Genomic DNA, 14,676 nt, shown 5'->3' with positions numbered 1-14,676 from the left:
TTATTTTGAACTGTGTTGCAAAAATACATTTATTACCGAGAGGTTATAAAATATGATGTGTTTGTGTTTAAGAATAGTAACCAACAGTCATCCAATTGCTTTGAGACTATCAGGCGGGGGTGGGGAGGGGTGGTGTTCCTTTTTCATGCTGTGCTATAAAGCTGGTACATGTTATATCTTTGGTCTAAAAACTGAGTGCAATTGCCTTCTCCTTATGAACTCTTCACTCCATAATCTTTCCAAATGAATTGGTTATTCTCTTCACTTAACAAAAAGAAAGACTGATGTTATTGTCCAAAGACTCCTGAGCAACCTGTTCTGTACTGACCTGACCAGCCTCCCTGGAATCTGCCTCATCTTTCCAGAAAATAAAGAAAAAAGTTCAAATGCAACTTTCTTAGGAAAGTTACCTCAGAGCTCCCATCAATGTCAGGTTTTTCTCTTTTATACTCTAAAAAAGTGCATTGTAAAATAAATATGTATATAATTCGTTCATCTACATTACCATTCAAAACATTTTCATTGCATATTCCCTGTAAATCAAGCAATGTGTTAAGCAGTGAAGATAGATGGAACATCGAAGTATATCATGATAAAACTTTAACGCTATTGAGGGAAAGACAAATGATCGTGAATATATAATTTTAAAGTAAAAAATGTATAAAGGAAAAACACTTTAGTAGCATATTTGTCATGGAAGGAATCGCAATGGCTACCCTGAGTAAGAAATATTGAGCTTCTATTTGAAGTTTGAGTGAGTGATAAGGAAGAGGGAGGAGATGAGGAGGAATAGGGATGGCATGTGTAAATGCCTTGTGTGAAAGGGAACATGGGAGGCATAGGACAAGGAAGGGAGGTCAGTGCGGCTGGAGTACAGACATTAAGGGCAAAGAAAAGCTTGATTTGAGATGACAAATTCAGCAGTCAAGTCATTCTCTGTCTTCAAGTATCCCTAAGACCTAAAATCTGCTTCTTAACTCACTTAGAATGCTTTCATTTAGTCAGGTTCCTCGTTATAAATTGCTAATCCTACATTTTTACATCTCAGTGTAGTATCTTGGAACAATATTTCTCTTTCATTTGGTATGGAGAAAGAGACTAATTATTTCCACAAACTGCCATCATTGTAAATTCTGCTTATTTTATTTTTATGACTGTCCTAGTCTTTATTTTTTCTTGTATATCTTATTTCAAAGTAAAATTTTACTTTGGATTTTTACTTACTAAAGGAAACTTGTAAGAAATCCTCCCTCCCCCCTGTTTTTGACTTAGCTAATTATGTATTTCCTATGTGATGTTGTCCATATTTTTAGAGAAATATTTATATTTTATGCTCTATACAAGGCCTTTCCACTTCATAATTTTAAGCTATTTTGATATTTCTAAATTTCTAGATTTATCTTGCTAATTATAAGTATTAATAACTTAAGCTACCTCTATTATAAATTATATTGAATTCCTTGCTTATACTAGTAAATTTGCAAGTTGGTATGTAAACATTCATGGTACCTAAATATATTTCCCTAAAATTGAATGCACTGTAATTGATTGTACAAACAGCATTTATGAACATAATATCTGCATTCTTGCTCAACACTTTAATTTATATGTGCCATATGTATTACTTACTGTACCACTAGGTGGCGGGACCTTCTAGAGCTTTCTTTCATGTCATATATGTATGGGATCCTCAAATAAAAGAGGAGATATATTAACAGAGGTCCTGTGTATTCAGCCAAAAATACCTGAAAGTAAGAAGGTGATTTAGATTAAAGAACACATTTTTATAGATTGTATTAAGGTTTGCTTATTATACATGAAAATAAGAAAGTAATTTAGATTAAACAATAAATGCTTATAGATGTTATTAAGGTTTGCTCTGACCATAGGTATATCTACAGACTTTGGCTACTGTATGAATTGGTGATGCAAATAACAAGAATGCTCCCTTGGAAGAAATAGCCAAGAAATAAGGAGGACAAATGCACATAGTCAATTTAAAATAAAAATAATTATTAAATATAATGTAATGATTTCTTCATAAATAGTACAGGGAGTTTAAGTTTAAATAACCAAACTATTATAAACACGTTTCTTCATGTCTCCCAAACACATACATACTCCATTTTTTATGGGAACTCCCTGTCACTGAATGGTATAGGCTATTGTGCCTGCCTGTCTTATCTTTTTTTTTTTTTTTTTTTTTTAGTCTTTTTATGACAATGTAATGTTGAACTCAATTGATTCAACCCAGATTCAAATTGATATAATACAGCTCTCTCTTTTGAAAGTTTTTTACTTTAATTCTAACGAGTCTGAGTGGGTAATTTAAAGGGTTCCTCTCTGATTCTGGAGCTGAGGGCAACCGTATATGTGGTGAGAAGTATCTCATCTATGGAGAGATGATCAGAAGATTTGGAAATATTATTGGAAACAACACCCTATTACTGAAAAAGATTATGCAGCTAACTGTTTTCTGATAGTTTTTCAATCCAGTAACTGTCCATTATTTGGTTTGGTTTCTATGCTAAAGCCAGGTTAAAGTTACTCTGTGGAATTTTCAAAGAAGGGAAAGTAATTTACCTGTATGCATTCATGGGGAGGAGAAAGACACACATGGCAATGATAAATTTGACTGCCATTCCTACCTTGTCTTTGCCAATTTTTATGAATTTCCAAGGAAGAAAAGTTGTGCATGTTTTTCTCAAATATGCAACTGTGAACATTAAGTACAAATTGTATTTTTATCAGTTGTTGGTGAAAATTTTGCATAGTTATATGGTTATAATATATGATATAAATATGTTATATATATGCACATACATATATGTAATTATATGTATATATGTGTACTCATATAAATAGCTATTTATATATGTTGGTTTTTCTAGTTGTAATTATTCCTTTTAACAATATTTATCATCTCAGAAGACAAGGAAGACTTGTACATGAGGGTAAAAACAATGTAACATCCAGGGCCCTAGCAAGATAGCTCAGTGGTTATAGCATAGTCCTGATACACCAAGGTTATGGGTTCAATCCACAGGGCACTTGTTAACATCAAGCAATGAATGCATGAATAAGTGAAACAACACCTTGATGTTTCTCTCTACCTCTATCTAAAATCAATAAATAAAAAATGTAAAATAATGCAACATCTGATAAATTCAGTATAAAAGCAACCTTTTTACTGAAAGACAATATTAATTTATGGCATGCAACATGCCTGATTATTCAGATATGAAGAAAAATATTTACCACTTTTGAATGTCTACTAAATAGAGTTTGGTTAATACTCTAGAATAATGAGGAAAGTGCTTGTTTATTACAAGAAAAAGTTTAACATATTTATTTCAACACCATTTGGTCAAAACAAATTTGAGCAAATCCTCTATCAGATATGAAAAGTGTTGTGAACAACAGTCAACCTGGACCAAACGTCGCTCTCTATTAGGTTAATAAAAATGTCATCACAACGTGAAGTTTTTTTAGATCAGAGGAAATTAAATTACAATCTTCTCTCCATCATCTCCTAAAAATAAATTGAGAGAGACATCTAGCTTATAATAATATGTCCTAGAAGGCCTGATAGTCTATCAAAAGTATTGTTCATGCTGAAACCTGGGGTTAAAACAGTACCCAAGAACGAAGCACTTGGAAATGACCAGAACTAACTTTTGGACAATGCATCTTTCAAGAAAAAGTCTATTTGGTGCAAATAAAAAAGAGGAGATATGCTTTAATAAACATGAAATATAATCAGAAAATAGTTTCAGAATAAATAAAAAGAAGGGCTAGATAGACAAATATTAATGATAGCCTTCTGAAAAAGAAATTGTTCTTTCTCTATAAAAGGAGAAAAACCAAAACCAAAACCAAAATAATAAGCAAATATGCCAGGTATTAGCCCAAGCAAGTCAGACAAATTTACAAGGACTAGGAACTCCATTATAATTCAAAAAAATTCATAGAGTTTCTATAATCAGAAAAAGCAGATGCACTTGCTTTTTTTTCGCTGAAGATCTTCACTTGTAAATTTCAATTTATTTCCAATATCGAATTATATCCATGTTTCTCCATTATAGAAAGTTATTTTATTAGACATGAAATTCACTACTTCCACTGGAAAAGTTGATAACTGTGATTTCTTGGAACTTCTGTGGAACATTCAAGTTGCTGTGTGTCTAAGTTGAAAAAGGAAGTAGGCAATAACAGAATCCCCGTGCGTAAGCTGTACTTAATGCATTTCATTCTCTTTTGAAAAAAAAAAACTTTTTAATTATTAGCTGCTGGATTTACTTATTTTCTAACATTGAAATTTATATTGGAGAACAAAATGAATTGCACATTTCACAGGTGTTGAAAATAAAGTAATGCCAACTTTAATTTTCCGAAGATAGGAGACCTACAAACTAAAATTATGAGACCATTTCCCAATAGTAATATCACATTGTACTCAGTGAGTACTATTGAAGCTACTGTGATAGTAGATGAAGGTTTTTGTTTGTCTGTGTGTTTAATTTAACCACTATATGAATAACATATAATGCAGACTTTTATTCAAGGTTATTCAAACAAAGCATTCCAATGAGATCAGTGAGAAAAACTGAGCAAAATATTTTTTAGGCTTCAAAGAGTTACTATCTCGTTGAAAAAATGAGAAAGCTAAAAGACTCTTTAAACAGATCTTTGGTGCCGTGATTGACCTGGGACTTGAAGCCTAATCACAGTCTGATAAGAGCACCGAATCTTTTGAGGGTATCTGAGAATGCAAGAATTTACAACTGTTGCTTGTTATCTTTCAAAGGTAGAGGTGGCCTTATATAATCTACAGAATTTTGGGTAAGGACATACATTGGAGTGAAGATAAATATGAAATAGAGCTATCTTTGCAGGGACTGAAGCTCAGCCTGAATCATTGATTGGGTTTACAGTGATGGGCAACCTTTTGAGCTTGGTGTGTCAAACTTCGCCAAAAAACTGAGCATAACTCGGGTAGTGTGTCACTTTGAGGAAAAAACATTATTTCGCAAATGTTTCATCCTCAGGAGCAGCAAATGTTTCATCCTCGGCATGCGGCCGCCTCAGCGGCCGCGTGTCATCAGAAATGGCTACGCGTGTCAGTGCTGACACACGTGTCATAGGTTCGCCATCACTGGGTTAAAATGACCTGGACCCAATAGTGCCATTGGTCCATCTGTAGGATGATAAATTACCTTTGAAAGAAGATAAAATTACTCTAAGCCTCATGCCATCTTTAATTTTTTTTCGCAAATTTTTCTTCACTAAGGCTGAAATATGCAGTTATATAAGGAGTGTAGGTATTGTGACAAAACCAAGAGAAAGAGCAGAAATTCAAAATAGATGAACTGAAGATTCACCTAATAGAATTATCAGATATATACTAAGAAAAAGAAACTTGTCTTTTATATGTTTAAAGAAATAAAGGACAGCCCTAGCCAATTAGCTCAGTGGATAGAGCATTGGCCTGCGGACTGAAGGGTCCTGGATTGATTCTGATCAAGAGCACATGCCCAGGTTGCTGGCTCGATCCCCAGTAGGGGGTGTGCAGGAGACAACCTGTCAGTGATTCTCTGTCATCATTGATATTTCTATCTCTCTCTCCCTCTCCCTTCCTCTCTGAAATAAATAAAAATATATTTTTTAAAAAGAAATAAAAGACAAAGTTGAAAATTTTAGCAGATATTTGAAAACTATAAAACAAGATATATTTAAATGTAATCTGAACCCCAGAAGGAGATTACAAAGAGAATCAAAAGATAAAGAGGATATCCTAACTATTTTTTCAGGATAGATATATATATATATATATATATATATATATATATATATACACACACACACACACACTCAGGATTACACTCTAAAACCAAAGTAGGATAAATAGGAACATAAACATAACTGTGAGCACCATAGTCAAACTACTGATAATCAATCAAAAGAAAATTATAAAGTCAGACACATTAATTTCAAAGACATATAGTAGACTTTTTCACAGAAACAATGGACATCAAAAAATCAAAATAATGAAGTTTTGTGAATACAGATGAAAATTACTGCCAAAATGGGATTATTTTCTATAAAAATATTCTCCAAGAATAAAAGTTAAATTAACACATTTTAACATGAACAAGAATTGAGAAAATTCACTAGTGGCAGAACTACAATAAACACTAAAGATGTTATTCAGGAAGAATAATTTCTTTACACCTAAGCTCACGATTAAGAAGAAGAACTAAATTGTCATAAAAAGATAAATCTAAATAAAATTTAGTCATATAACGTTGCTTTAAATAACATAAACAATTAAAATATAGGAGATAAGCCAGGAGGAGATCAAGTATGCTAAAAGTTGTTCAATTATCTATGAAGTCTCTTCCCATTAGCAAACTTATATCAAGCAAATTACATTAGTATTTAATATTTTAAGATTCATATTGTAGTGATGTGGGTAACCACTAGAGTTACTAAAAAAGAAGTTATAACTACCAAAATAATAGGGAGTCTAAAAGAAAATAAAATGCCAGAATAAATCCAAAATTGGGCCAGGAAAAAACAAAACAGAAAATATATTATAAAACACATGAGGCAAATTAAAAGAAAATGTTAACTTTGGCAATTAAAAAATAAGTAATCCTTTATGATAAAAAGAAACTGATTAAAATGTAAAATATAAAGCTATTAAACTACTGGAAGAAAATATAGGAGCAAAACTGCCAGATTCAGCAGTAGGCAACATTTTTATATATGACAAGGAAGGCAAGATCCTTAAGAAAAAAACATTAATAAATTAGAATGCATTGAAGTTGAAAACATTTTGCACAACAACAATAACAACACAATTTTGTTAACGTGATGAAAAGACAAGTTAGAAACTGAGAGGAAATATTTATAAACCACATATCAGATAGTGGACTTGTATCTAGAATAGAAAAGGTACTCTTGAAACTCAACAACTGTGCCCCAGATAATAAAAGCTTATGTTTACAGAAATACCTATATACACTGAAATACAATGCCTATATTTGTAATAGCAAAATACTGAAAACCACCCAAATGTCTGTCAATGCCTGAATGGTTAAACAAACTCTGCTACATCCATACAACTGAAAACTATTAAATAAAAAAGAGCTGAGTATTGATACTTAAAACAACCAGGTGGATCCCAAAGGCACTATACTTATAGAAAAACAAACATCAATCTCAAAAAACTGATTCTGTTTATATAGCTTTCACCACATGACAAAAATATAGAGATGCAGATTGGTGGTTGCCCCAGGTGAGGGAAGAGAGTGTGTGAACATACAAGGGTGACATGCGGGAGTTCCTCTGTTGGCATGGACAAATTCTGTATCTGGTATTGCTGGTATATACTAGGACATGAATCTATGCAAAAGATAAATTGCACAGAGCAATATGAATGAATGTACAATGATGAAAACTGTAAGATCTTTAGTCTAGTTATTAGCATTTATATAGTGAAGTTTATAATATTAACTTGTTCTCCTAAGTCTTTCAATAAGTGTAATTTTCTCCCTAATTCTGCGACAACACACTCTTACTTGATAAAAAATATTAAGTGTTATTTTTGACCTTGCTAAATTAAAGAGATTGTTTCTAAAAAACCTAAAAGACAAAACAAAAAGCTTCACTATGATAATGCTTCTATTCTAGGAATGCATGTTAATATTTTATAAATAAGCAAAAATGTTATGTGTGATAAAGTATTTATTTTATTGTATAATTTAATTTATATAAAGTGGGGGTAATGTGCATATTTTTAGCATTTAATAGAAGTGACTCATTTGGAGGAAAAGGTTATGTGAACGATAGGATTGATTTAAAAATATCTAGTCTATTTCCAGAGTTCTCTCTGTCACCTAAATGACTCTCCTTTCAGATAGGCTATAATTTTCTAGTACCATTTTCTTAGAATTCCACCTTAGAAATTTTTCTCCTCAGTGCTTATCCAAAGGTGCAGCTGGGGTTTCTAATGAACTCACAGTTAATGCCACTTATTTTGTCTACAACTTCTGTAGACAGAATTCCCTTTTCATCATAAATATAGACAAAGACTGAATATTTTAACCTTTGCAGATCAAAATCTGCTTGTCCAAAATCTCTTTTAGCAAACATCTGTGGATACCACATTTAAGTATTAAACCCTTTGCTTACCCAATGCCTGTGTCAATAGATTGTTTTATAAACATTATAATACACTTCACAAAGATTCAATATTCTAAACTCAGTTTTTAGTGCAACAAAGTAATAGGCAAAAGTTCAAAAAACTTTGGAAACTAAAGTAACTAACAAAAAAGTGAATATATATATATAACATATATAATATGCAGGAAGATTATATATGTTAAAGGAGAAATTGTTAGAAAAGTAGAGAATGAGACAGTATTTTAATGAATGAATACAAACTTGAATTTCTATGTTTGAGAATTAAATAATAATGCAAAAATATCTTGTTTGTAATAATTTAAAAATTGATTGCTGTTAGATAAAGGGAAAACTCAAAGCAGTATAGATGATAATCTTGATTGCTAATGCTGGCAAAAAGGAAAGCCATTTTGAATAGAAATTATTAAAAGTGTCATCACATCACAGATATCTAACAGAATACAATCAGAAAAAAATCTTTAAAGTCTAAACAATATAAGTAAGTTTCATTTAACTGAAAAATATAATGATTGCATTATTCTTTGTATATCAGTGTCAAAAGTATTTATTAGATTAAACATTTCATTGCCTCTGTTTCTAAATATCACATAGTATTTCTTGTTACTGAATGTATTCCATTAATCATGAATAGCATGAAACTTGTGAACTGGTGTCAAGTATTTTCTCTGTTTCTGAGTCCTCCAAGTCTTTTAGTGCAGTCTTCATTTTAATGACTTGGATACAATCACCACCACTTTGAAAGCTTCTCCTCCAGGTAGAGCCCAAACAATACCCAAAGAAGTCTTATTACTTTACTTCTTAGTTTCAAAAATGCCCTTCCCCTGTTAGACCATTTCTACTCAGTATTTTCTCTCCCTTCTTTCCAGTTTCAAAAAGGATCTTCTTTATCACCAGGCTCCTAGAAAGAAAGCCGAATAAATACCATTTAAACTGACAAGGCATAGGGGGAGCAGAAATGAGGCCATCAGTCACTGGATATACTAACATATAAAAAGAAATTTATCTTCCTTCTTTCAACTGTTTCTTCTTCCATTGTTCCAATTCTTGTATGGGCTGTTAGCCACTGCTCATAGTAAATACGGACAATTTAACACACCATCCAGTACAATACTTTGTTTCACCTATAAATTATTTGACAGAGAGATTTCACATCAGCAAATAGTTCAGATCATAATGTGGCGCATTTTAAACTAATACTTACTGTGGTCCATCTGACCTGCCGACCGAGATCTGTAAAATAGAGTGTGACAATGGAGGATGCTGCAACACTTTGAATGGTTATGTAGTCCTTCAAAAAAGGCCCACCTTAAATAATAAGAAATATTATTTCAATACAATTTCAAGGCAAAATGATAAATTTTATGAGCAACCAACAAAATCCAAGATGAATTTAACACAGGAGTCGTGATGTATAGTACATTTTTGAAGTGAAATAAAATGTGAATATACCCATTTTATAAAATATATCTAGCAAATTTGCAAATGCACAGTAATTTTCCAATGTTATCTAAACAAAGTAGACTGTCAATAGCTAATATCCTATTGTGTTCTAAGAAAATGTAACATTAGATAATGTCATAATAAAATATGATATAAGGTACTTTTAAAATATAATTTTGGGTGTCAGTATACAAACATCTCAATTGTTCTCTAAGTGATTTTATTATAGGATTAATTAATTGGGGCAAAATTATTTCAATGGTTATTGCAAAGCACCGGGGGAGAGGCAGGGTTTACCTTTTTAAAAGACCGCAGTGGATACTGTGTGAAAAATGGGAGGAAAAGAGCAAGGAGATTATTTAGGAGGAACTTAGAATTTGTCAATAGGTGAATAATATTTGTTTGGATTAAAATGGCAGTTGTGTAAATGTTAAAAAGTCATCAGTCACAGATATATTTTGAACATAGAGTAGATTTAACTTGAGAAGAAAGGATTCAGGGAGATACTGGTCTTAGATATTTGGCCTGAGCACTTAGGCGCATTGCAACCTCATTAACTGATATGAAAAAGACTGAGAAAGAAGCAGGATTTGAGGATGAAAATTAAGGTTTTAGTTAGGGTGTGGTAAGTGTGTGATAATGATCAGACATTTAAGTGGGAGCTGTCCAGTAGGCAGTTGGGTAGATGTTTCTATAGGTACTTGAAAATCATTAAAATTTAAAATCATGAGGCTTGATGAGGTTATTTATGTACTCAGTTTTAAAAGAAGACAATGGAAACCAAGACAGAGCTTTCTAGCACTCCAGAATTTCTAAGTAGTTAGAGAAATATACAGCAAAGATTATTGAGCAGAGAATCCAACCACACTGTGTCTTCAAGCTAATAAATTAGTGTTATTTTAAGCTGCTAAATTTGTTGCACATCAATGGGAAGCATGTATCAAGGTAAAGACTTTGATATCCAAATAGTCAGCAATGTTGGTGTGACAATCACATATAACAACATGGTATGTTAATAATGAAAAAAAAATTCTGATAGCATTTTATTCCTTGAAAGTGTACTGAAAACATCTTTCCAACATGGCCTTATGGACATCCTTGGGGAGGTGATCAGTTTCTACTCTTTTATCTATTCTTTGCTAACTTCAAGGAACAGAGTGCTGCCATTATCTTTTAAAATGTGGTTCCATCAATATGATATGTGAATAAAACAACCTGATAGAATCCAGACATATCATTAACTAGAGGCCTGGTGCACGAATTCGTGCACAGGTGGGGTCCCTTGGCCTGGCCAGCAATCGGGGCTGATCGAGGCCATCTCACACAGTCCTGATCAGGACCGATCAGGCCGGCTGGGCAAGGAGAGGGACCACAGGAGGTTGGCCAGCTGCAGGAGGTTGGCTGTGGGAGCGCACTGACCACCATGGGGCAGCTCCTGCATTGAGCATCTGCCCTCTGGTGGCCAGTGCACATTGTAGCTATAAGCCGGTCATCTGGTTGTCAGGTCATAATGGTATTGTAGGCTTTTATATATATGTACTAGAGGTCCAGTGCACAAAATTTGTGCACAGAGGGGGCGGTGTCCCTCAGCCCAGCCTGCACCTCTCCAATCTGGGACCCCTCTCACAATCCAGGACTGCTGGCTCCCAACCACTCACCTGCCTGCCTGCCTCGTTGCCCCTAACCACTTCTGCCTGCCAGCCTGATCACCCCTTAACCACTCCTGTGCCAGCCTGATTGACGCCTAACTGCTCCCCTGCTGGCCTGATTGCCGCTAACTGCCCTCCCCTGCCTAACTGGTCACCCCTAACTGCCCTCTCCTGCTGGCCTTATTGCCCACAACTGCCCTCCCCTTCTGGCCATCTTGTGGTGGCCATCTTTGACCACATGGGGGCAGCCATCTTGTATGTTGGAATGACGGTCAATTTGCATATTACCTCCTTATTAGATAGGATAGGTTATACCACTCTTAGACTCAATTATCAGGAACCCCTGTCTTTGGTCTTCCATGCCTATGTTCTTTTCCAAAGAGAGAGGAATATATAGGGTCAAGAGGACATGTCTAATGAGAACCCATACCATTATTACCTATGTCACTTCAGCCAATTAAGGCCCTTAAGTTTTCTGCATAAGTTAACTCAAGCAATACATCTTCCAGGGGCATTTCCTCTCAATAAGGGTACAGATACTAAGGTATATACCTCTGAGCCTAAGTGTTTGTCAAGGCTCTTGAATAAAGGGTGTGGATGGTTGGAGCAGTAATAGGGAGACATGGGCCAACTTTACCATGCTTCACCTTTCTAGTGTCAAAAGCCAATGATTCCAGGAATCAGAAATTCAACCCTCTACTTCCAGGACATTATGAAGTCCTGATAATTAATCAAGTGAGAAGGGAACACACATTTGAGTTGCCAGTTTGTATGACAGGTTTATTGCAACCATGGCTGCAATTCTTCACAGTTTCTATATCCATCAACTTTCAATGTGACTCTTAGTTCCTCCTAATTCAGTAGGTCCTCGGGTTACGGCAGAGATCCGTTCCTACGGTGCGACATAACGCGATTTTCGCCGTAAGTCAGAACCCACCTTCATAAGCACCTACATCGCTCACATGGAGCACATACACAGCAGTAATGAAGTGAAACAGTGAAAAAAAAATTAAAAGAAAGATAACAATTCCTGACCTTTACTTGTGGTAAATAAATAATAAAAAACATAAAGCACATATGTACATATGTCGAAATGACGGAACTTTTTTTATAAATAAATGGAAGATGGCGATGTAACCCGAGGACTGTCTGTAAGACTTGGTGTCTATTTCCTCACCCCTTGAATGTGGGCTAGACTAGTGACTTGCTTTAGCACACAGAATGCAAGGCAAGGAATCAGATGCCAGTTCCAAACTTGGGCCTCTGGAATTCTTGAGTTCTTGTGTTTATTTGTTTATACCCCTGTTTCCACCATGACAACAACTTCATAATACTCTTCTGAAGCATGAGAGACCACATAGAACTAGAGCAGTGGTTGCAGTTGTGAATATCCTAGAATAGTCAGTCCCCAACAATTCATCAACTGATTGCAACTGCATGACTGAGCTTAGCCAAGTAAAGCCAACTCCATCTACCCAAGCTCAACAGAGCCATTGAACCCAATAAATGTTTGTTGTTTATCCCATAAAAATCAATGCTTGCAATTTTATTTATGTTTTAGTGAAGTGTTTTGTGTGGGAAAACTGTAAAAGACTAAATTCACATGGTATCATTGTTTGTAGTACAATCATTCTGGCAAATATATTCTGACAGTTGATATAAGTAAATATTCAGGTCTTGAATAATTTTGCTGTTAAGTCGTTTTTTTCTTAATATTATAACTGTGTTCATAGTTATAACTATGATTGTTAAAGCATCTACCATGTGCAAATCATAACAACAGTGTTTTATAAATAAAACCTTACAAAAAATAAGTTAGGTTCTTTATCAGCTCCACTTTACAAAAAAGACCCTATGGATAGGTAAGCAGAGAGTCAGGTTTAAAATTCTGAGTTATCCCAAATAAACTCTTCTTTGAACCATAGTATGCTTATCTAACTAAGTGAATTGACTTTTATTTTTCCTTTTTTAATAAATCATCACATTCATATCTGAGGACACTTGGCTGTATTTCATTCAAATCACATACTGGTACATCAACTAGGTAAATAAATGTGCGGGGAAAGGAAAAAATTCACAGGAAGTTTGAACTAATACATATTCCCCAGTCCCTTATAGTGTCCTTCAAATTGAAATTACATTTGACATTGATATCTGTGACATTCTCAGAGTCTTCTTTATATGAGTCAATTTCAGAAAATACTACTCCTATTTCATTTTCTCTTATTTCACAATCCATGTGTTGAAAGGCATTTATGTGCCTGGCACATACTAGGCCCTGCAAAGACAAAAATAAACAAGACAATGATTTGTCTCTTTTAAACTCTAGCCAGAAGAGAATTTATCTTGAACATTTGAACTTGGAAGAATTTGAGACCATCAAGAACATGTGATTCTAACATGGATTTCTTTGTTTTCAAGATAGAAGTCTCAGGCAAAGGAAGAATATCTACCACAGCAAGGAGAGCAACTGCAACATCTGAGAGTGGTGCAAGGAAGTCATTATGTGTCCATAAGTGAAAAATGATAGTACAAATACTTAAAAAGCACCAGAAAAAAAATACAGTTGACTATTGTATTGAAAAATTTAGAGATTGGAATTTCTTAATAGATGCCCCTTGTTATTATGGACTTTGACTAAGTATTCCTCTAAAATTTACAATCTATCCACAACTTTTATTTAACAAATCAAATTTCAGGATCTGGTTGATCCAATGTCAGTTTAGCAGGACTCATTTTTAAATGTTATATTTTGTAAGTTTTTAAACTAGAGAATAGGAATTGAAAGTTAAAGCTTAATAATGGATATAATAATTCTCCCTGTAATTTAATTGGTCTGCTCCACTTACCATGGTTTAATATAGCAAAAACTGGGGGGAAAAAACAGATAAAGAGATAATCTGTATTCCTGAGAACATAATAGGAGGCAGAAGCATCTATATATATAAAAGGCTAATATGCTAAGTGTCCCTCCAACTGTCCGACTGGTCGCTATGACATGCACTGACCACCAGGGGGCAGATGCTCAATGCAGGAGCTGTCGTAATGCACACTGGCCACTTACAAAGAAATGACATTGCAGACCTGGCGCAAACAAAGCAACACTCAGCTTCCTCCAAGTGGGACACAGGGCCCACCACCACCGCAGAGCAACACACCACCAAATTGCAACCTATGTTGCTGAAACCCCATGGCACAAAATGTGGCCCACAGCCCAGCCCAGCCCAGAAACAGTCTCTGTGGGCACCGGGTAATGACATCACGTAGCAATGCCTGGCTTTCTGTCCCTAGTGACTAGCCTCCTTGCAGTTTCTTCAGCCCAGGAACACGACTTGCTTTATAGCCAGGTACAAACATTTTACACTTTAACCCAATGTCT

At 34.5% G+C, this 14,676-nt stretch overlaps 1 protein-coding gene across 1 annotated transcript in view; it reads right to left on the bottom strand.

The window, feature by feature from the left end:
* The window catches only part of TECRL (trans-2,3-enoyl-CoA reductase like), a gene marked incomplete at both ends in the record, with an annotated part of 76,713 nt that overhangs the window by 17,845 nt on the left and 44,192 nt on the right, over positions 1 to 14,676 (bottom strand). The window contains 2 exons of the mRNA XM_079779382.1: positions 1,630 to 1,745; positions 9,410 to 9,513. Coding sequence (XP_079635508.1) covers positions 1,630 to 1,745; positions 9,410 to 9,513 — 220 coding nt within the window. The remainder of the gene's footprint in view (positions 1 to 1,629; positions 1,746 to 9,409; positions 9,514 to 14,676) is intronic.

The sequence above is a fragment of the Cnephaeus nilssonii genome (genome assembly GCF_951640355.1).
Source record: "Cnephaeus nilssonii genome assembly, chromosome: 1".
Taxonomy (NCBI): Eukaryota; Metazoa; Chordata; class Mammalia; order Chiroptera; family Vespertilionidae; genus Cnephaeus; species Cnephaeus nilssonii.
The sequence above is the reverse complement of the archived record's forward strand: the minus strand, read 5'-3'. Positions and strand labels throughout refer to the sequence as shown.